Source organism: Propithecus coquereli, unplaced genomic scaffold, assembly GCF_000956105.1.
Source record: "Propithecus coquereli isolate 6110/MARCELLA unplaced genomic scaffold, Pcoq_1.0 Scaffold186, whole genome shotgun sequence".
NCBI lineage: Eukaryota > Metazoa > Chordata > Mammalia > Primates > Indriidae > Propithecus > Propithecus coquereli.
In genome coordinates, this window is record NW_012143412.1 from 86086 (window position 1) to 105567 (window position 19482).

General features: G+C 49.7%; 3 protein-coding genes across 3 annotated transcripts in view; 1 reads left to right on the forward strand and 2 right to left on the reverse strand.

Annotated features, from left to right (window-relative positions):
* The first annotated feature begins 409 nt into the window (after positions 1 to 409).
* Positions 410 to 8964, forward strand: TMEM140 (transmembrane protein 140). Its single transcript, XM_012642786.1, has 2 exons — positions 410 to 671; positions 7468 to 8964. Exon 2 carries the CDS (start codon positions 7492 to 7494, stop codon positions 8047 to 8049), a length of 558 nt encoding a protein of 185 aa, XP_012498240.1. The 5' UTR covers positions 410 to 671; positions 7468 to 7491; the 3' UTR covers positions 8050 to 8964.
* Positions 8965 to 9479: 515 nt separating this feature from the next.
* Positions 9480 to 14229, reverse strand: LOC105809014 (chromosome unknown open reading frame, human C7orf49). Its single transcript, XM_012642770.1, has 4 exons — positions 14213 to 14229; positions 11933 to 12078; positions 10850 to 10925; positions 9480 to 9916 (listed from the first exon to the last, which is right to left on the reverse strand). Exons 2-4 carry the CDS (start codon positions 12067 to 12069, stop codon positions 9674 to 9676), a joined length of 456 nt encoding a protein of 151 aa, XP_012498224.1. The 5' UTR covers positions 12070 to 12078; positions 14213 to 14229; the 3' UTR covers positions 9480 to 9673.
* Positions 14230 to 18164: 3935 nt separating this feature from the next.
* The window catches only part of WDR91 (WD repeat domain 91), a 24437-nt gene continuing 23119 nt past the window's right edge, over positions 18165 to 19482 (reverse strand). Inside the window, exon 14 of the mRNA XM_012642748.1 lies at positions 18165 to 18895. Coding sequence (XP_012498202.1) covers positions 18731 to 18895 — 165 coding nt within the window. The 3' untranslated portion in view covers positions 18165 to 18730. The remainder of the gene's footprint in view (positions 18896 to 19482) is intronic.

Genomic DNA, 19482 nt, shown 5'->3' on the forward strand with positions numbered 1-19482 from the left:
AGAATACTAAGACAAAGTTTTGTGTCCAGAGAAGCCTGGTCATCATAACAAAGCTGATTTCTGAAAAGGGGTGGGAAGTGGCGGGACGGAAGACAGCTGCTTCCCAAGAAAATACATAGGAGGTGACCGGGTCCTGACGGCTGCACTTGCTGGGAGCTTGGACCAGATGATCTTGAAGGTCCCTTCTGAATAAGATCCTAGGTTGTGTTTATCTTGGAATTTAAATCACTGGGAGCCTCGAGAGTTCTTTGGCTACTTTCTTTTCTGGAATTATTGTGGATATAATCAAGACACTTACCTGGCTCTTTAAATCAGGTGGTTTGCTGACTACAGTAAACAATATGGGATGATAAACTACAAAATGTTGTTTACCTTATTTCTGAAAAGTCACGAGCCACCAGCAAGTTAAGAAACGAAAGTGAAATCAGCTGATAGTGACATCAGTTAGCACAAATGTACCAAAGTTCAGAGAGCTGTTTACTTAGACACAACTGTGAGTGCAAGCGGGGCAAAAGCTCAGGACGGCATCTATCTGCCATTTCCCTGTCCACTGTCCTCCCTTCTGGAGCCTGACATCAGAACGCCAGCGACAAGGAAGATTCAACCAGACGGCCCCGATTTCCTGCTCCTCCACTTCACGAGTGTTCCTGTGGGCTCTGCGACTTCTTTTTGTAAGTACCTACTCTACAAACACTGCAGCCTGCCCAGGTTCCCTCCACCTTGTAAGACAATTTTGTTTTCTTCTCAGATATTTCACATTCTAGCAATCTGTACAGGGGAAATAATTAGTTGTTCAGCGTTTGTGACCTTCCCTCCCTCCCTCTCCTCTGTATGCTCTACCCCCATACATAGTCACAATACTGTAAACACTGAATATTGATTTAAATGAAATTACAATATAAGCAATTTGGACAGAGGGAGATAGGAAGCACAATGTAGAACACAGAGTTGGGAAAAAGAAAGCTAAATCTTCACCTTCTATAGTTGGGAGTCCATAGATTATGCCTGACACTGCCAAATCTACTCCCTTTACTTCCAGCTTTCCTTCCCTCTGCTCTCTTCAGCATTGGCCTGTATATCTCTGCCTCAAAAATAATGAAGGGAATGCCAGTATAACTGGTTAGAAATACACAGGGTCTTGCACACAGTCTGTACAAATGAATGGCTTGGCTTGCGAAACACACTGTTCATCAAAATAGGGAGTCAAGCAAAAGTGGGCCACTGCCCAACAATAGCTAAACTATTATTCAAAGGTAGATACGACACTGTGAAACCTTAAAATACACACAAAATTAAGATTGTCAGAAAGACCTGTGTTCTTGCCTCAAAGAATATAATAGGATCTAAGAGATTGTTAGACTCTATGTTATTGTACTAGATTGTTTTCATGCCCCAATGGAAGTTCGTGGTGGAATTTTAGTTCTCCTGGTGCATATCTTAAGGGATTTTTTTAAAATGTGAGCTTAGTTTCACTAATAACTTCCATTATAACTCTTCACCTGTAAAATCTTCTTTGCAAAAGGTAAAAAATGCGTATTTCCTTCTTTCCTTCTTCCTTTAGGACAATGAAGGTACATTTTTCCATATTGTTTTTCCATAAACCCTTCCCTCCCGCAATCTTTTATCTGAGGTTCAGTTCATGTGACATTCTTTTTTGAATTTTGCACATATTCCCCTTTCTCAAATTTCTTTCCAGATTGGACCCTGCTTTATCTAATTACTAAGGTTGTTTATGATTGCTTTATAAATTTTACTTTTTCATAAATATAGTACATAATTCTGGAAATATTTCTAATGCAAAAGAGAACAATTGCCTATAACACCAGCATCCAGAGATACTGCAGCTAACATTAACATTTTAAAATTTGTCCTTAGTCTCTTTCTTCTATGCATCTTTATGTAGATGCAGTCACACTCTGTAGGGTGATTTTATACCTGCTTTTTCTAAAAGCTGCGTGGTGTTTCATCATCTTGATATGTCATAATTTACTTCTAATATTGAACATCCAAGTTGCTTCCTATTTTTTTGTCAAAAATTATAGTGTAATGAGCATTCCTATGTATAAATCATTGATTGCATTTCTGATTGCTGCTTTAGGATAGATTTATAAAAGTGGGATTACTAGGCCAAAAAGATATGACAATAAGCAAGTCAAAAGCAAGAAATGGTCTCCCTGCTCCTTCAACCCTACTCAAGTATTCCTTATAGGTAAGAAGTGGCTCCTTCTTAGCCAGGGGCAATTTGTATTCAGAGCCACGGCTGGAATGCTAATGTACGCTAGGAAATTCTCCCGTTCATTCTGTTTCTCTGCCTGTTGGGTGTACAATACTCCTGTTACCCAGCACCACAGACAGGCGGAGGGATTTTAATGTAACAATCTGCCAGAATTTAATTGTCCCTCAGTCACACCCTCATGAAAATTTCACTCTTTTACTATGAACCTGACAAGAACATAATTCAGAACTAAATGATATAATGCCGTGTCTCTTTCAGCCCACCATCCCATTCTCCTTTACAGGTATAAAAATTTTAGAGATGCTTAAACAAACAAAAACCTGCCACAAATTAATCTCCTAAGAACATTTTCCATCTATTTCCCTAATTGGGAATTTGCTTCCCCTCTGAGCAGAAATTATCTCCCTCCTAAGGCCCTGCTCACACTGTGGTTCTCGAGTGACAACAGTCACACCCACACAGAGACCTGGAGTCTAAATCTGTGTTTTGGTCCAGGGCATCTAGAGCAGCAAAAGGTTTATGCTTTACTGTGACAATTATGATGGCCAAAGGTTAACAGTCTTCATTTATAAAGGGCTCATACAGACCAACAATCAAAAACTAAAACTGAAAATGATTTTTTTAAAAAAGCAGAAGAACTGATAGCACTTCACAAAAGAAAAGATATACATGGGCAACAAACACTTGAAAATGTTAAACTTTACTAATTATGAAGGAAAAAATAACTGATTCATCATTTGTCATTATCAAAGATTAAAAGATTCAAGAATATGTACTATTAAGGAGGATGAGATAAGCATCCTCATAAACATATTCGCCATAGCATTATTTATAATATTACAGAATAATGATATAACGCATAATATATAAAAACTATCAACTATGATACCTCTATATGCCGCCCTCAAAGATAGTGTTTAGGAAACGTTTCTCGTTCATGAGATAATGATGTTCACAAAATGGGATACAAACATATATTTATGTGATCTCAACTATATAAAACGTTACAGAAAGAAATGTGCTGCTAAGAGTGGTTATTTTTATGACTCGAAGTTATAGATAATTTTTAGTCTTTTCTCTACATTTTCACATGTTTTCTAGTTTTCTGCAATCAGCATGTATTACTTTATTATAAACAGGAAAAAGTTCATCTAAAAATGGCCACAGTGACTCAGCAGTCTCCCCTTTTGCCCTCTGAAGGAAGCAGTCGCTTATCATTTAAAGGGAATTAAAAAGCTCATTGTGGTGAAAGCATGATTACCAAGATTGCTAAAAACCAAAAAAAATAGGCCTGCCCTTGGAGCAGCAGAGGAGAAGAGTATCACGGGGCTTCCAACCAAAGAGCCACATGTTGTCACTGCAAACCATTTAGGAAAGCAGCAAGGACTAGCCTCCAACCTCTCTGCACATGAGTTCTTAAAGAACAGTCTGTCCATATTTCCAACATAAACGGACCATTCCAGCACTGTGCTGAGCATGTGTGAGGCATATAACACGGCCCCAGACTCAAGTAGCTCTGCTGCCCTGTTAAGATGTGCAACTAAGATGTGTACACAAAAGAATGCAGGGAGACTACATGACATCTTCATTCACGCATTCGAAAAAAAAAAAAGAGCTCCTACTGTGTATCAGAATAGCAAAAGAGATAAAGATTGTTCCTCAGAGAGATCACATTCTGGTGGAGCGTACATTCTAATTATGGCTAAACCAGTGCAGGCTGAAGGAGCCAGGAATGCCCACGCAGCACTAGTAGGATCTAGGGAAGCAGAAAATAGGGCAGGACTTTAGGGGCTGAGGAGCGGCTGAGGGTGGGCAGCTGGGAATGGGCACAGCCGGAGCAGGTGCTGGACTGTGCAGCCCAAGGGTGGAGGCTGGGCCTCGCGAGAGAACTGCAAGTTCGAGTCGCAGCGGATGGCGGAGAGCCTCAAGCACTAGGTGCAGGAGCTGGGACTCTACAGAAAGAGATGAGAAGAAACAGGGAACCAGGGACTGCCACCTTCTCCACGTGCCTGGTCCTGGGCTTCTTGGCTCCAGTTTTATTTTGTTCCACTCTCCATTTAAAACCCCAAAAGGTCAGTTGAGAAAACGAGGAAGTCAAAACAAAGGCCCCCGGCGCCTGGCAGGAGCTGCGGCGAGGTGGCTGATGCAATCTCTCCCTCTGAGCAGTCACGTTCATTTCTTTAAATTGAGCTCCGTTTTCAAGGCAAAAATGTTTAGTAATAATGATTGTTTGGATTGCAGATGTAACAGGATTTAAATAGGAAAAACAAGAGGGAGCATTGAAACAAAGTCACCCCCGACTCCTATCCCAGTTGGTTCCTGGGCAATGAAGGCATGTCAAACCTTATTTCCTACAGCACAACAGTATAAATCAGCATTCCCATCCTGGAAATCCATTCCACCTTAAAATACCTATTAAAAAAAAAAAATTAACACAGAAACAGGCTGTTACAAACACATTTGTTAAATATGTAAAACCAGACAAAATGTGTTCCTGTTGTGAATCTTTCCCATACCACGGGAGACTGGTTAAAACTCCTTATCATACCAGCCTAATACCATATGAGCTCAAGCTACCTTTTTAATTCCTAATAAATCCTTCTGTAGCAAGCATGATTGCTCCAAGAATCTCCCAACTACCTTCAAACCAGGGTCTTCGGCCTCTCAGGCTTCCAGAGCCTTTGAGGGGGAGTGAGTGGTAGTGGCACACGTCAGGGTTGATTTTTGAGAGGTGTAGTCCCCGTTCTTTGGCTCCTTGCCTGGAAAAATCGCAAGCAGGGACAGTGCGATGGAGTGATCACAGACACTCAGCACTTCCACACAAGCGGCTTTCATTGCAGGCTTCAAGCATACAAAGAGAGGTAGCTTCCAGAGGGGAAATGGATCTTTCTGCACAAGTGGAGAAGACCCTGGAGCCTTACCACACTTCTACTTTTATGTCTACACCTTATGATATGTTAAAGGGTGGGCAGAATATTCATTATTTTTCTGAGTAAAGGGTGGAGAGTTCTCGGAGCTAAGGGCACTTCCCAATTTTATCTTTATAGGGTAACTTCTAGGAGTTGCCATGACATTTGTAAACTGTCATGGCGCGGGCGGGTGTGATTTTTACCATGCTAATGTATGTTAATGAGGGAAAGTCACGAGCTCCTAGTTCTGTGCAGGCTCCTGGCCAGGAAAAGTCCCTAACCTCAAGTTCCTGCTGTTGCAGGTTTGGTTCTAAATGCTCATTGGCCTCCTCACATTCGCCCCCCATCCTCTTTTCCTGTGGTTAGTGCTGCCAACCTGCTTCTGTCCCTAACACCACAGAGAGGCAGCAGCCAGGGCCTTGCTGGGACTGCCCTTGTTCCTCCCCCTCTATGTGTCTCCTCTGGGCTCCTCTGGGCTCCTCTGGAGCAGAAGCCACGGCGGAACCGGGCAGACTGCCCAGTGTTGCCCGGACCCAGGCCAGCAGCATCCGAGGTGAGGCAGTGGCAGCGTAGACTAGGCCCTCGCTGTCCCAACAGGATCCTGCTTGCAGCCAGCCAGCATGCCCAGAGCTCTGCCAAAGGACTCGCTGGTAAATTTTCATTCTCATTGTTGGCACACACGGTGGAGCAGCCCTCTCTCAGCCTGTCCCATGTTCTTTTGTTTCATTTGCTCCCTAAATGTTCTTGTAGAACAAATGCAGTGTATGGGATCAGCCAGACCCTCCAATCAGCTTTGGGAAAGAGGAGGCTGTGCCCCTGAGGAGTCCCCTCAGAAGCTGATCAGGACTGTGTCGTCTCCAGGTCCCTCCCCAGGCCCACCACTCCCTTCACTGGGGGACACCACATGGCACTGCTGGGCTTCCAGGCCATTTTGGATCGTGGCCCCAGTGCCTTGTGCCTCACAAAGCCTGCAGCACTGTGTTGCTAGTGATTTCTGGATGTAAATAGCTGTTTTATTCCGCATCACAAAATAGACTTACATACAGCAGACTGCTGTTTTAGAGGCCAACTTCACAAAGCCCTTCTGATTAAAAAAGCAGTGAAAAGATTTTTTAAAAGATTCAGGGTGTAACGAAATGGGCACTTTTATATACAACTAGAGGGACTATAACCAGCAAGTTTTCTGTAAGTCAGTTTGGCAATATGCAGTTAGAGCACTAAAAAGATATTTCTACCCTCGACCCAAAGATTGCACTTTTAGGTATCTTGCCTAAGGAAATATCAGATTCCAAACAAGGCTCATATAAGCATCTTCATTAACTATCACTTATAATGGTGAAAAATGGAAATGATTAATAATAGTGTAATGGATAATTCTATGACAGGAACTATTGTGCAGTCATTTTTGAAGAGTATTTAACAGCTTTGAAAAATGTCCACAATATCGAGTGGGAAAAGGCATTATGTTCAACAGTATGATTATGTAAAAACACATCAGCACAGGAAAAAAAAATGGTAAGATACTATTAAATAATAGTGGTTCTATGTGTGGGGTGAGATAAAAGGTTATTTTTTATCTTTTAAAAAGATAATTTTCTTAATATCTTAAAAAGATATTTTCTAAGTTTTCTATAATTAACATATACCACTGTTGTTGTCAAGAAAAATTGTAGACTTTTAAAAGTAATAATGTGATTTTGTTGCCAGGTGACATCTTGCCTTGACCCAGTAACAAGTTCCCAAAGCACAGCAGATAAAATTCCAGAGTGGGTGTGGCAGCGGGCCTCCACCCAGGCTCACGTGAGAGTGAGCTGCACAGCTCGGAAAACACACGAGTGCCCAGCTCCAAGCACAGTTGTGCTCTGATTGATTTATGGCCCAGCAATGGGTAGTTTTTATAGCAACCCTGGTGGTTGTCATGGCAACCGTGGTGAAACCCAGCACCTACCTCCACCTTCAGGTCCCCAACAAGAGTGAGCCTTATCCTTCACCTCAGTCAGAATCCACCCTGGGTAAGGATCTGAGAAACTCCCTCACAAATGTTCTCAGCGGCTTGTTTTGTTTTACTTGGGCTGCAGCAAAACCTTTGACCAAAGGGCACTTCAGTTTAGGTAGTTCAGGTCATCAAAGCTGCCCGGGAGCGATTTTCCTCCTGACCTCAAACCAGAGAGGTAGCTGATGACTTAGCAAGTGGGTCCTGGCTGTAGGTTACCTCAGATTTCTTGTCCTTGGTGGCAGGCAGGGCAGGAGGGAAGTTTACCAGGGGTTTTTATGGAATGCCAAAGGGAGAGGTGAACACTCACGGGAGTGACTTCCATGCAGGTCCCACTGCGAAGGGAAGGAGAGATGGCCGTCTCAAGGCCACAGTGGGTCAACCACCTGCCGTTCCTGAGCATCCTGATCCTCACAGTCGTGGTCCTCTCCCTGCTCTTCTACACGCTGCTCTGGAAGGCTGGCAACCTCACTGACCTGCCCAACCTGAGAATCGGCTTCTACAACTTCTGCCTGTGGAACGAGGACACCAGCTCCCTACAGTGTCTCCAGTTCCCTGAGCTGGAGGCCCTGGGGGTGCCTCGGGTTGGCCTGGCCCTGGCCAGGCTTGGTGTGTACGGGGCCCTGGTCCTCACCTTCTTTGTCCCCCTGCCTCTCCTCCTGGCCTGGTGCAACGGTGATGAGGGAGAGTGGCAGCTGGCAGTGGGCTTCCTGGCAGTGGCCTCCGTGCTGCTGGCCAGTGGCCTGGGCCTCTTCCTCTCCTACGTGTGGAAGTGGGTCAGGCTCTCCCTCCTGGGGCCTGGGTTTCTAGCTCTGGGCAGTGCCCAGGCCTTACTTATGCTCTTGCTTATGGCCACAGCTGTGTTCCCTCCCAGGGCCAAGAAAGACAAGAGCCAGCTTGAGAGCTGCTAGTCCTGTCTACAGGCTTATGAGATTGCAATGGTTCAGTCCCAACCACACTCGGAGAAGGTGGCGTGTCTGCTCAGCCGTCTCGTTTCATAGCTAATGCTGATCTCAAGCTCCAGGAGATGGATCCCACTGCAGAGCAGGTGGGGCCCCCAGCATCAAGGAGGCCAAGAGGCAGCAAAGGAGGCTGGGGCACCTGCAGCTTCTTAGTGTAGGGCTGGCTGTCCTTCAGGACTTCCAAGAATACCGTAAAACCACGCAGCTCGTTGTCACACGAATTCCTGCTTTAATTAACTGATCTGAGCAACTCTTACTCTAGCCTCAGGAGCGGGGAGAGGTAAGGATTTCCATCCCAGGCCAGACTTCCAGGCTGATTTGCCAAATGCCAAACTGGAGCCCAGAAGTTTTATGGCAACAAGTGGGGATATTAAAAGAAAGAGCACCGTGGTGTCCCTCGGGCCCAGGTTAGCAAGTTTCTGCTGCCCCATCTGTGGTGAGTGGGCAGAGGTGAGCCCCTTTCCAAGATTCCACTGCCAAAGGCCCAGGACTGATCGGAAGGACTCCACGAAGACAGAACACGGGCATAAAGAGAAGCCTTGGTGGCTCTGAAGGCTCCCCTGAAAAGGCCCCTGGACCTGAAAGAGCAGAGCAGTCACTGGGAATCGGTCCTGTGATGAGACCCAGGAGGACGCCAAATCCTGGACAAGGGAAGGTGACCAGGACCAGAGGGCGGCACACACACAATGCCGCACCCCTTCACTTCTCAACTGGAACTGGGAGGATGTAAGCGTGACTTACGCATTGGGGAATTTTGTGCATTTTTCAGCACCTGTATATTGGAAAACCTGTATGGCAAATGATTTACTCACTCTATGCCTGCCAAAAGCCACACCAAATACAGAGGCAGAAACATGGGCTCTGGTGTAATCTCTTGTCCTCGGTGCCTCGTCCTCACTCCTGTCCCACTGTTGCTTTACAGCTGCCCAGGGGCCAAAGTGCAGGCCACCGGGTGGAAGGCAGGCCCGGGAGGCCTGTCTGGCTTCCTGGTCTGTGCCCTGTGACCTTCAAGCTCCCAGACAGGGCAGAGAACTGTGGGCAGCTGGTCTGCCTTCCAGGCTAGTTAGAGGGCTGAGAGCTCATTGATCGATCACCTTGTGATGGGGACTATTTTTAAAATAGGCTTCCTCCTCAGGAGAGATCGTGCTGACTAAACTATAGGAATTCCAGTATAACAGCAGCCATACTATTCTTTGAAAAGTATTGTCTCTTTGGTTTCAAAAAGCTGGACCACCGTATGACCTCATGTTCCCTGGAACCTGGTAACTGAATAAAACAGATGATTGTTTAATAAAATCCAGGCGCTCTGAGCGGGAGAGGGCACAGTGCAGAGAGGGATTACAATGAGAACCCAATTTGAGTCCTCCCTTCCACACACTCAAAACGACAGCCCCAAGGCCTGGGGCATCCTGGGGCTCCTGGCCCAAGGTGAAGCTGCCACGTCCAGGGAGACGCAAAGCTGGGAGCACAGACAGCTCCATCTACACCCTGGGGACAGTCCCCGGCAGCCCCTGCAGAAGTCCAGCTGTCCTCCAGCTGCTCTCAGCAGAAAGTCCAGTTAACAGCTTATCCTTTAGCTGAAAAATATCTCCCTGACATATTTTAACACATCCTCGTCCTCCTTGGGGTTCCTGCTGCAGGCAGAGTCGGAACCCCCTGGCCCTGGGGAAGAGCTGAGGCCTGGGCCACGGGTGTCTTTCCCACTGTCCTCTTCCTCACTGCCGCTCCCAGAACTCGTGTGAGGGGACACAGAGGAGGTGGGGGAGAGCTCCGGCTTATCAGCACCCACTGGAGACAGCTTTTCCTGTTTGCGGCTCTGTGAAGGAGAAGAGATGGCAGGCTTTATACTGCACGTGTTTTATTTCCCTCACGTACTGGTTTGTCTGTCAGTGACGTAAGACGTACCCAGAAGCAACTGTGAAGCAGCGCGTGACCAGGCCAGGCCCTGCTCCCAAATCGTGAGCACCCTCTCTTCACCCTACACCCCCACCCTACACCCCCACCCCCAACCACCTCGTCACAGCCCTTGAAGAAATCAGGACCACCTTGGGAGAGAAGCAGGCAGGGGCATGAGGAACAGCTGAGCAGAAAGGAAAAAGAAACAAATAGAAAAAAACGTGTCTGGAAAGGCAAGGTGACAGAATGGAAGGAGCCCAGGACACAAAACCTGGGTGTGGGCCCACACTCGTCACCTATTAGCTATGGAACTAAGGAAAAGTCCCAGAGCCAATAGTATCTGAAATAACTATACCCCAGGGTTATCATGAGGATTAAATGAGATCATACACAATATCGAAGCCCCTATAAACTATAAAGTGCTGTACGCCATTAAGGCGGTGCAGTTATTACTGCTCCAGGAAGCCGGGAAACTGCAGCGGCCTTGTGCTCAGGAGGGGTGCGATGGCTGAGCGGCCACCTCGCCCAACCGAGACCCCTTCTGCAAACACAGACAGGTAAGCACCTGCATCCCTCCGCAGGCACACTGGCAGAGGCGCCCCAGAGGGCGCGCTCTCCTCCCGTCCCCACAGCCTCCCCGGGGGTCCAGCCCCACAGCTCAGCCCCCAGGGCTCCCCCACTGGGGCAGAGGCTGGGAGAAGAGCTGGGCAGGGCCAGGTGTGGGGAGAGGCTGACACGGGAGGGTTCCTGCGGAAGCCGCGTCTCTTGTATCGCCTGGACCAAGGCCTAGTCCAGGTTCTGCCCATGAAGAGCTTCCAGTCCTGACAGGAAGAAGAGACACAGTTGACTGTACCTCAATCAGGATCCCCAGAGCAACGTCGACCAGCTCCGCTTCATTCATGCAGTACACGGTCCTCGCCGCGGGAGGTCTGAAACAAAGACACAAAGCCACAGATGGGGCCAGAGGGTCTCAGGTCTCATGAGGAGGAAAACGAGAACAAGACGGCAAGAGGGTCTGGTCCCCCAGCCTTCCCACCAACATGAGGGCACCAGCGCCTCCGAGCTGAGGAGCTTCCTTGGGCACAGACACGACCTCCTCATCCTTGCAGGCCGGTGACTGGCACAGGGGTACACGGAGGCAACACCGGGGGGCTTCCCACCCTCTGCCAACGCCCCCACAAGGAGGGAAATAGGGAATGACGGCCAGCTCCTGAGAGCGAGCTGGCAGGGGCCGTGAGGCTGAGATTGGACTGCAACGCGCCCAGATGCACGAACACATTTAGGCGAAGACTGCAGCAGTCCCAGAGGGACGGCTGGTCAGTGAAGAAACCATAGAAAAGAAGGGGCCAGAAAGGGAGCCCTGAGTGCCCAGTGCCCTGCCAGGAGGGTAGCAGGGATGTTCCTCCCACTGGACGCCAGTGGCCTGAAGACCCACCTCCACAACTGCCACCCCTCAACCCACACATGCCCCAGCTGCTGCCTTCCCACTGGCCCCGCGACCTGCTGCTCTTCTGTGTCCCTAAAGGTCTGTCCACAGGAGGAGCAGGAGATCCAACTCTCTGGTCCACTGATTTGCCCACTTGATGTCATAATACAATTTTGATGCAAATGAAGAGACTGGTATTTTGGACAAGTGGCCTCTGAGAGCTTGGCTAACGTGTGGAACGCACTGTCTGCGTGCTGACAACCGAGCCCTGAAGGCAGAGCATGCACCAACGCAGAGGCAGAAGCGAGTGCCTGTCTGGGAGGGGACAGCTCACTCTGCCTCCTGCCTGCACCCTCTGCACCTCCTAAGAGCTCGAGGAGAGACTGTCGGACTGAACTGCCCACCCACCTCGCTGTTCTGCCCACACTGAAGACCCGGCCCAGTGATTGCAGCCCCCATCCCCCGACGCTGGTTTTTCCCTGGGTGCCCTCTGACCAAAGGTTGTCCCACCTTGCTGCTGCCACCGGCACCACTGCCGTTCTCCTCCTCTTGGGGGTCTTGACTGGCGCCACTCTCTTCTCAGTTACCGGGGCTGTCATCCATGAGGGAAGGATCCTCTTTTTATTCTCAGATTTTAAGGTTTCCATCTCTGTACCCTTTCACAAAGAGGAATCAGGACCCAAGCTTAATGACCTGCTTTTCTAATTCAGAAAAGCAAATCCCACTCTCTTGTCACACCAGGAATTACAGGTCTACTTGTCCACGATGGGAGTCAATCTTTAAATCCTACAAAGTCCAGCGAATTCTAATAAGCTAGAATACTTCCAGTCATCAGCCAGTTACTAGGCAGGGCAGCCCAGAGGTGCCCCAGGGGGTGAGCAGGGCTGGAGACTCCGATGGCCGCTGGCAGGCAGGTGTGGGTAGACGGCAGCACAACGGGCTTGGGAGACAAGAGCCCTGGGACCTGCACCCACGTCGGGTGCCCCACACAGGCAGCCAGAGACAAGCAGAAATGCCTCCCATCAGCCTCCTCTCCTCGGTGATGGGGTCAGCAAGGGAGAGGGATGAGCACCCTCCCCAGGCAAAGGAGGCGGAGCCCTTTAAAGTCCCTTCCCTCACCACCCCAAATGCCACTGTCCTCAGGATGCCCAGCCTACCCAACCCCTAAAACACTTCTCAGTGACTGCTCCCTCATCTGCCTGAACTCCAGATACTCACTTTCTCTATAGTGGCTCAGTTACAAGAAACCCTGAGGCCATTCGGGTTGGTTTTTGTTTTTGTTTTTTAGACAAGGTCTCCCTCTGTTGCCCAGGCTGGAGCACAGTGGTGCAATCATAGCTCACTACAGCCTCGAACTCCTGGCTCCTGGGCTCAAGCAATCCTCCCACCTCAGCCTGGGACTACAGGCTCGTCCCACCACACTGCACTAATTTTTTAATTTTTGGTAGAGACAGGTCTTGCTATGTGATGCAGGCTGGTCTCCAACTCCTGGCCTGAGGCCATTTTGATTCACAATAAGGTTTTACCGGCCAATACCTCTCCTTTAACCTAAAGATACTTCCGATTGGTGAAATTTTAACCAGCAATAGGGGATAGGGAGCATAATTGTACTGGGCTCCCCTGATTTGCAGAATCCACACCCTCCTTCGCCATCTGCCCCCCAGCCTCTGCTCTAACTTGGCTTCTCTCTTCCCTGTTGTTCTGCCTGAGCCCTTCAGTCCTGAAGCCCAGTCCCCACCCAGAGAGAAGGGGCTGTGACAATGGGTCTAGGTCTCTGCCTTCCACTTAGGAATCAACCCAGAAGCTCCTAAGATCTTACTGAAGCAAAGGTTTGCCCAGAAAAAGGTAGTCAGCAAAAAACAAGACAGTCCTCTCCAAGTCATAATTTGATAATTTATTGCTCACCCAGGATGGCTGTTTACAGCTTAAGAAAAAAATTAGCAGGCCATCGTCCTCACCTGTCCGGCTAGAGTATAGACCCTTGCCAATGTACCTTCATTTCTGTCAGAATTCAGACGGTGATAATAGTCATTCCAGCCATTTAACGAGCCTACTGAGCGCACAGTGCTGCGGTCTATACAGGCAGAAATTTGTCTGACCCTGAGGTGGATATTTAGTGCATTTTACAAACAAGGAACTAAGACTTAGTTAACTAGAACATGGGCACAAAAGTTCGAAATCAATCATCCAGGATTAACAGCCAGGTCCTACAGACTCCAAACCCTGTGCCTGCCCGCCCTGCTTCATGGCTGCAAGAGCATCTTCCAGAAGCACGTTCTCTGGAGCTCAGTGCTCACGGGATGTCGAGCCCTGTGGGACCTTAGAAAATCTCATCCCAAGCTCCTCACTACTTGGATGAACCGGAGGCTCCGCACGAACGCGATTTGCCAGCATCCCTAGTTCACAGCCCTCTGCTCGCTTTCGGGAACAGTTCACTGCGCTCGCACCGACCCCGCAGTGCTGCCCTGCTGGAGGAGCCGAGGGGCCGGCGCCTGCAGAAGGGAACACGCAGCGGAAGCATCCACGCGAGGCCACGCTGCCACAGCCGGGCCGCGCTGCCCAGGCCCGGGAACTGGCTGTACCGACACCTTCCGACCCGGCCCTAGGCCCCGGCGCTCGGTGCAGAACGGGTCTCCACCCCAGGCCAGGCCCACTGCCGGCGGCGCGCTCCTCCGGCCCGGCGCACTGGCTGCCCTGCTTCTCCCGGGCCCCTGCACCCCATTCTTGGCTTTCGAGGCGGAGCTGCGAAGCGGATCAGGCGCGGCTGTGCGACCCGTAACCCACCCAGACCTCAGAGCCCCGTGGTCCCGTCCCAGCCCCACCGCCGCGTACTCCTCCACCTGCCGCTGAGACTCACAGAACACTCAGCACTGCCCAGCCCCTTCCGGTCCCGCCCCTTCCGGCCCTGCGCCCCCGGCTTCTCCCCCGCCCGGGCTCCCGGGTGCTGGCTGACGCGGAAGCCCGGGAGCGCCCCCTGCAGGCCGCGCCCCACGCCCGCGCCCCCGGCGGGCACCTGGGGTGCTCGCCGGCTGCTGGAGCAAGAGGAGCGGCGTGGCCTGGCTCAAAGAAAGCGGAACTGTCAGTTCCTGGGCCCCTCAATCAGAAATTAGGGGAAGGGAAGGGGGATCTGTATTTTTGGGAATCCCGCTGGGGATTCCCACAGAAACCAGGTTCAAGCTCCCTGCTGGACGACGCATCCCGGGGACAGAGACGCAAGACGAGCCCCCTGGGTGCAGGAAGAGAAATTAAAGCCTCTGCTTACATTTGTTATCTTAAAGTAGGCGTCACTAATATTTAATATTCAGATTGGCGGCCCGAGAGGTTCCCTGGGGTCCAGGGCGGCTCCACCAAGCTGCCCAGGTGCCCTGGGTGCCGAGCTCTGCAGTTGTCACTTGGAATTTGCATTGAGTTTTAGTTAAAAATCACACGGCTTAAAAGCAGCCTAAAAAAGGCCGGAAAGAAGCCCCCAAGTTGGAAACATGACTAAAAACGACAGCGCAAGCTGAAGCCTTCACCTAGGGCATTCTGAAGTAAAAAGGATGATCTGACACTGTCTGCCCCTAAAATGAGAAATCAAGAGGGCTGTTTGAAATGTGCTTTACGAGAAATCAGCTAATAACAGAATGATTACTCTCCACAGACTAGAGGTGCACAGAGCTTGGAGACCGGAGCCGGAGCTCTTCCTTCCACTAGCGTGGTGCCTCTGGCTTCTCCAAAGCAGGAGTCCCCAACCTATGATGAGCTGTACGATTATTTCATTACACATTACAGGGAAATAATAATAGAAACAAAGTGCACAATAAATGTAATGCGCTTCAATCATCCCGAAACCCTCCCCCTCACCCCGCCTCCGTGGAAAAATTGCCTTCCATAAAAACGGCCCCTGGTGCCAAAAAGGTTGGGGACCGATGCTCCAGAGCACTTTCACCATGCTGCTGAATGCTAATCCTCCACCCTTGGGCAGTAGGCTGGAGGGGAAAGTTTAAAGAAATCAAGGCTTAAGGAGATAGATACATCAGCGATCACAGCAGGTTGGAGGAGGTGGCCTCCAGCCTCTTCAGGAGGGCAGCCCCCTGGGGCAGGACGCACCTCTCCTCTGCCACCATGAAGGTGTTCCAGTCACTGACCTCTAGGGTCCTCCCTCTCACAAGCTATGAGCCAGAGAAAGCCCAAGTCCAACAGCAGCTGGGGCTGAGAAGCATCATTTTGCTTTGTGAATAAAGGAAGAGAAAATACTTGCTGTTAGAACTGACAAAGATTCTTTGCTTGGCCAAACTTTGGTCAGGTTTCTGAATCTTCTGCTAGGCCCATCTGTGTACTTCCTTGTAAAATCCAGTTGGTAAGAATCACTCCCCCATCCTAGATGATACGTGATCACCCTGGGTACCTTATCAGCTTCCTCATCCTCCTCCACCAGGTGATGCCTGACCACCCTGGCCTGTCTCAGCAAGAATCCCCTCATCCCTGATGCTGCCTCTGAGCAATTTTCTATCCATGGGCCCCCACCTTGCTCCTTGGCTATAAATTCCTACTGGCCCATGCTGTATTTGAAGTTGAGCCCAATGTCTCTCCCCCACAAGACCTTGTTAGCGCTGCCTATTGAGACAATCCTGAATAAAGTCTTCCTTACTGTGCTTTAATGAGTGTCATTAATTTTTTTCCTTAACAATACCACCCCCTGTGCATCTCTCCTTAAAACCTCTTTTCATAGCCAGCTGGAAAATGAGGCCTGAAGAGCAGGAAACAAGCCTGTCTGCCTTAAAAGCTTTGTTTGAAGTGAGAGAAACCCATCCTCCCTCCCCCAGGAGGGGTAAGGAATCAGAGCTATGTAGTTTGCGTGGATTGGAGTCAACACCTGAAGCATTTGAGGGGTTTTTTTGGTCTTTAAACTGACGGATAAAATTGTATTTATCATGTGAGGTAATGCATATGTCAATCGTCTAGATTTGGTCCTCCCACGATGTATATATCCTTAAAAAAGACACTATGTTGAACTCCTGAAGCATTTGAATGCCACGCTAAGGGGCTGGATTTTGGCCTGCGTCCCCGGAGCAGAAGCAGCCAAGTGCAGGCAGGTGCCTGAGGAGAGGGCAGGAGATGGGGAAGTCCACTGCGAGGCTGTCGGTGCAGGCTCGGCCAGAGCAGAGGGTCAACACCTGGCCAGGTGCAACTCAGAGGACTGAGGCTTGGACTGGCCTGATGGTTTTCTCCTATGCCACCTTCACCCAAGGTAACAGAGGAGTCTTGCTTGGGTTCTTGGGTAGATACTGAGCAGGTATTTGAAGGAGAGATAAGTTTAAGTTCTGACATGCTTTATTTGCAGATGAGAACTCATCCTGGAGAGGGTAAGATGTGGGACAGGGAAGGACACTAGGGTTTCAAGTGTTCTTTGTGTCTCTGCAATCCTTAAAGCCATTTCGACAACCCGTGGAGACTGTATCGAGAGGAGGGAATGGATAAGATCAAAACTTCAAGATGAAGAGAGGAAAAGTTACACAAATTCTCAGAACCCATGACCACTTCTTAAATGTCCTACAGAATCACTGGGTGAGATAAATAAGGCTGCTGTTTTGATGCAGATGGGGAAAATGATACAATAATACATGGAGAAGTCTTGGTTTCTTCATCTGAGGGAAGGATTACCAAAGTGGAAATGAGTAAAAATGGGTAACTATTTACTACTAAGTCTCTTCTGTTTTCTCATAATCAAGCCACAGAAACTCCTCCCTACTTTTCCCTCAAAACCCAGCAGAATGGAGCCAAGGGTTTAGTATCAATTTCCCTGTGCCTTTCCCAAAGTAGGTAACTAGGAGTATTCCACGTTCCAGGCCTGTACTGCCACACTGGGCTGGGAGGCTCTAAACTGAATCACGGCTGCAGCCTTCCCCAGCGCAGAGACAAGCTCGCCCCCGACAAGTGTCGGAGTCCAAGGCCCAGGCCCACCATCCTGTTGTGACTTCTCCCAAGAGCGGCTCTCCAGTTCCTCCTCACCTTGTGGGAACATCTGCCTCTTCAAGGTCCCACCCCAGCCAGGGAGTAGAGGGCAGGCCTCAGGCAGGAGCATGGACACAGCTGGTCAAGCTCAGGTCTGCAACAGCTGGGCTGGCCTGAACCCCATGGGCCCACTCTGACCCACTTCCCCATCCACCAGCAGGGGGCGCAGGCGGCTGACACCTTCCACGCCTTGGATGTTCAGCTGGAGGAATGAGAGAAGCCACCAAATGAAAGAGGTGCCCTTGGGCATCCCTAATCCAAAAACCCGAAATCTAAAATGCCCCAAAACTTGAAACTTTCTGAGTGCCTACATGACACCACAAGTGGAAAATTCCACACCTGACCTCACGTGATGAGTTGCAGTCAAAACTTTGTTTCATGTGCAAAATTATCTAGAATGCTGTATAAAACTGCCTTCTGGCTATGTGTATAAGGTATATATGAGATATAAATGAATTTCGTGTTAAACCTTGGGTCCCCTCCCCAAGATATCTCATTATGTGTGTTTACAAATATTCCAAAATCAAAAAAAATCCAAAATCTGAAACACCTCTGGTCCCAGGCATATCGGATAATGGATTCTCAGCCTGCGAGGGAAAAAGCAGCCGCCCAGACCAGAGGGCAGCCAGTAGCAGAGGCCTCAGCTCCTGTCCTCATCCTGAGAAGTTTCTGTAACAAAAGCTGCCAATTTTCAAGGAAGAGAAAGAACACTCTCTAACCTTGACTCGAGCCCAGAGAAACAGGAACCTCAAAACCTTAGTTGCCCAGCAGAACTGACAAGAGCCGTGCGCCACATCCTACCCCTGTGGCAAAGCGACAGGCACAGCTGCAGAAGTGCAGCCTCAGGCCGGAGGTGCATAAGGACTGGGGTGCGCAGACCAAGGGCAGGGAGCCCCCAGCTGACTACCGCCAGGGCAAAGTGACATACACATCCTAGAAAGACCCCAAGGGACCACAAGTGCATTCTCTTTTTTAAAAAAGAAGAAAAATGAGCAAATATATATAAAATACTGCCAATCTCTCCTGGGCCAACACAGCAGCAATCAGTGTTTCTCCTTCTTCTGGAGCTTTCCTCTGAAGCATGTGTCTGGCACAGTCCATGACGCTGGTCTCTGGGAAGCACAAGCCACCTGCTCCACGCGACCCCCATGCAGTCACCGCAGCTGGGCAGTGCCTCAGCTCCTCGGACAGTCTCTCCCTGAAGAGTAGCTGAGCCGGCAGGGGCTGCCAGTGGAGTGTCCTGTTTTCCACCTCGAGTCTCCCCCGTGCCCCAGGATAATACTGCTTCTGTGGGTGTCCCTCAGGGAAGGTCCATCAGAGTTTATGGGCCAGGAGGGTGGTGAGCTTGATCTTGCCGTCCATGGAGGCGGTGAGGCAGGTCCCACAGTCCATGGCAGTACTCCAGTCCACGGTGACCACAGGGGCCCGGTGGCCACCCAGGCTCAAGCAGCTTTCCAGAACCTTCTCATCACCACCCAGCTGCAAGAGGACAGGGGAGAGAAAAACGTGTCAGCAGACACCACTCACAAACACATACACCATATCTACTTTTGGCGGCCAAACTGTCTCCAGCCTGGGGGCTGCCACCCCAACTTCCTCGAGGCTGGGCACGGATGCCCACCTTCCACCTTTCCAGAAAGTTGGTTTAACTTCTTAAATCAGGAAATGCCTTCACTTTCCCAACTACAATTAGTCCAGCTGAAGTGGAAAACAAGTACCTAAGAAGCTCCTGAAAAGACAGAATTTTCTCTGCCACCTTGAACTTACTGTGGGCTAGAGCCTGCTGCACACCCCTCAGCTGTGCTCCTGCAGCGTCACTCCCCACTGCCCGGCATCTGCTTATCTGTTTACAGTTCACCTCCCATGCTGGGGACCGCAAGCTGCTCCAGAGCACGGGCTCAGCCATCCCGCCACACCCCGAGCAGCGTGCAACATGGTTCTCCCTACCCCGCCAGCTCTCCAGAGTCAGAAAGACGCTAATGGGGAAGGGGTGGTAGGAGCAAACTGAATTACTACCAATACCACTACATGTAACAACACCCGTGAGCAAGAGGCATGAGAAAACA

Coding starts and splice junctions, on each gene's coding strand:
- TMEM140 (XM_012642786.1), top strand. CDS start 7,492: ATGGCCGTCTCAAGGCCACAGTGGGTCAACCACCTGCCGTTCCTGAGC.
- LOC105809014 (XM_012642770.1), bottom strand. CDS start 12,069: ATGGAAACCTTAAAATCTGAGAATAAAAAGAGGATCCTTCCCTCATGG. Junction 10,926..11,932: donor GTGCCGGTGGCAGCAGCAAG/GTGGGACAACCT, acceptor TCTTTGTTTCAG/ACCTCCCGCGGCGAGGACCG. Junction 9,917..10,849: donor CTCTGGGGATCCTGATTGAG/GTACAGTCAACT, acceptor TCTCCTTCACAG/AGCCGCAAACAGGAAAAGCT.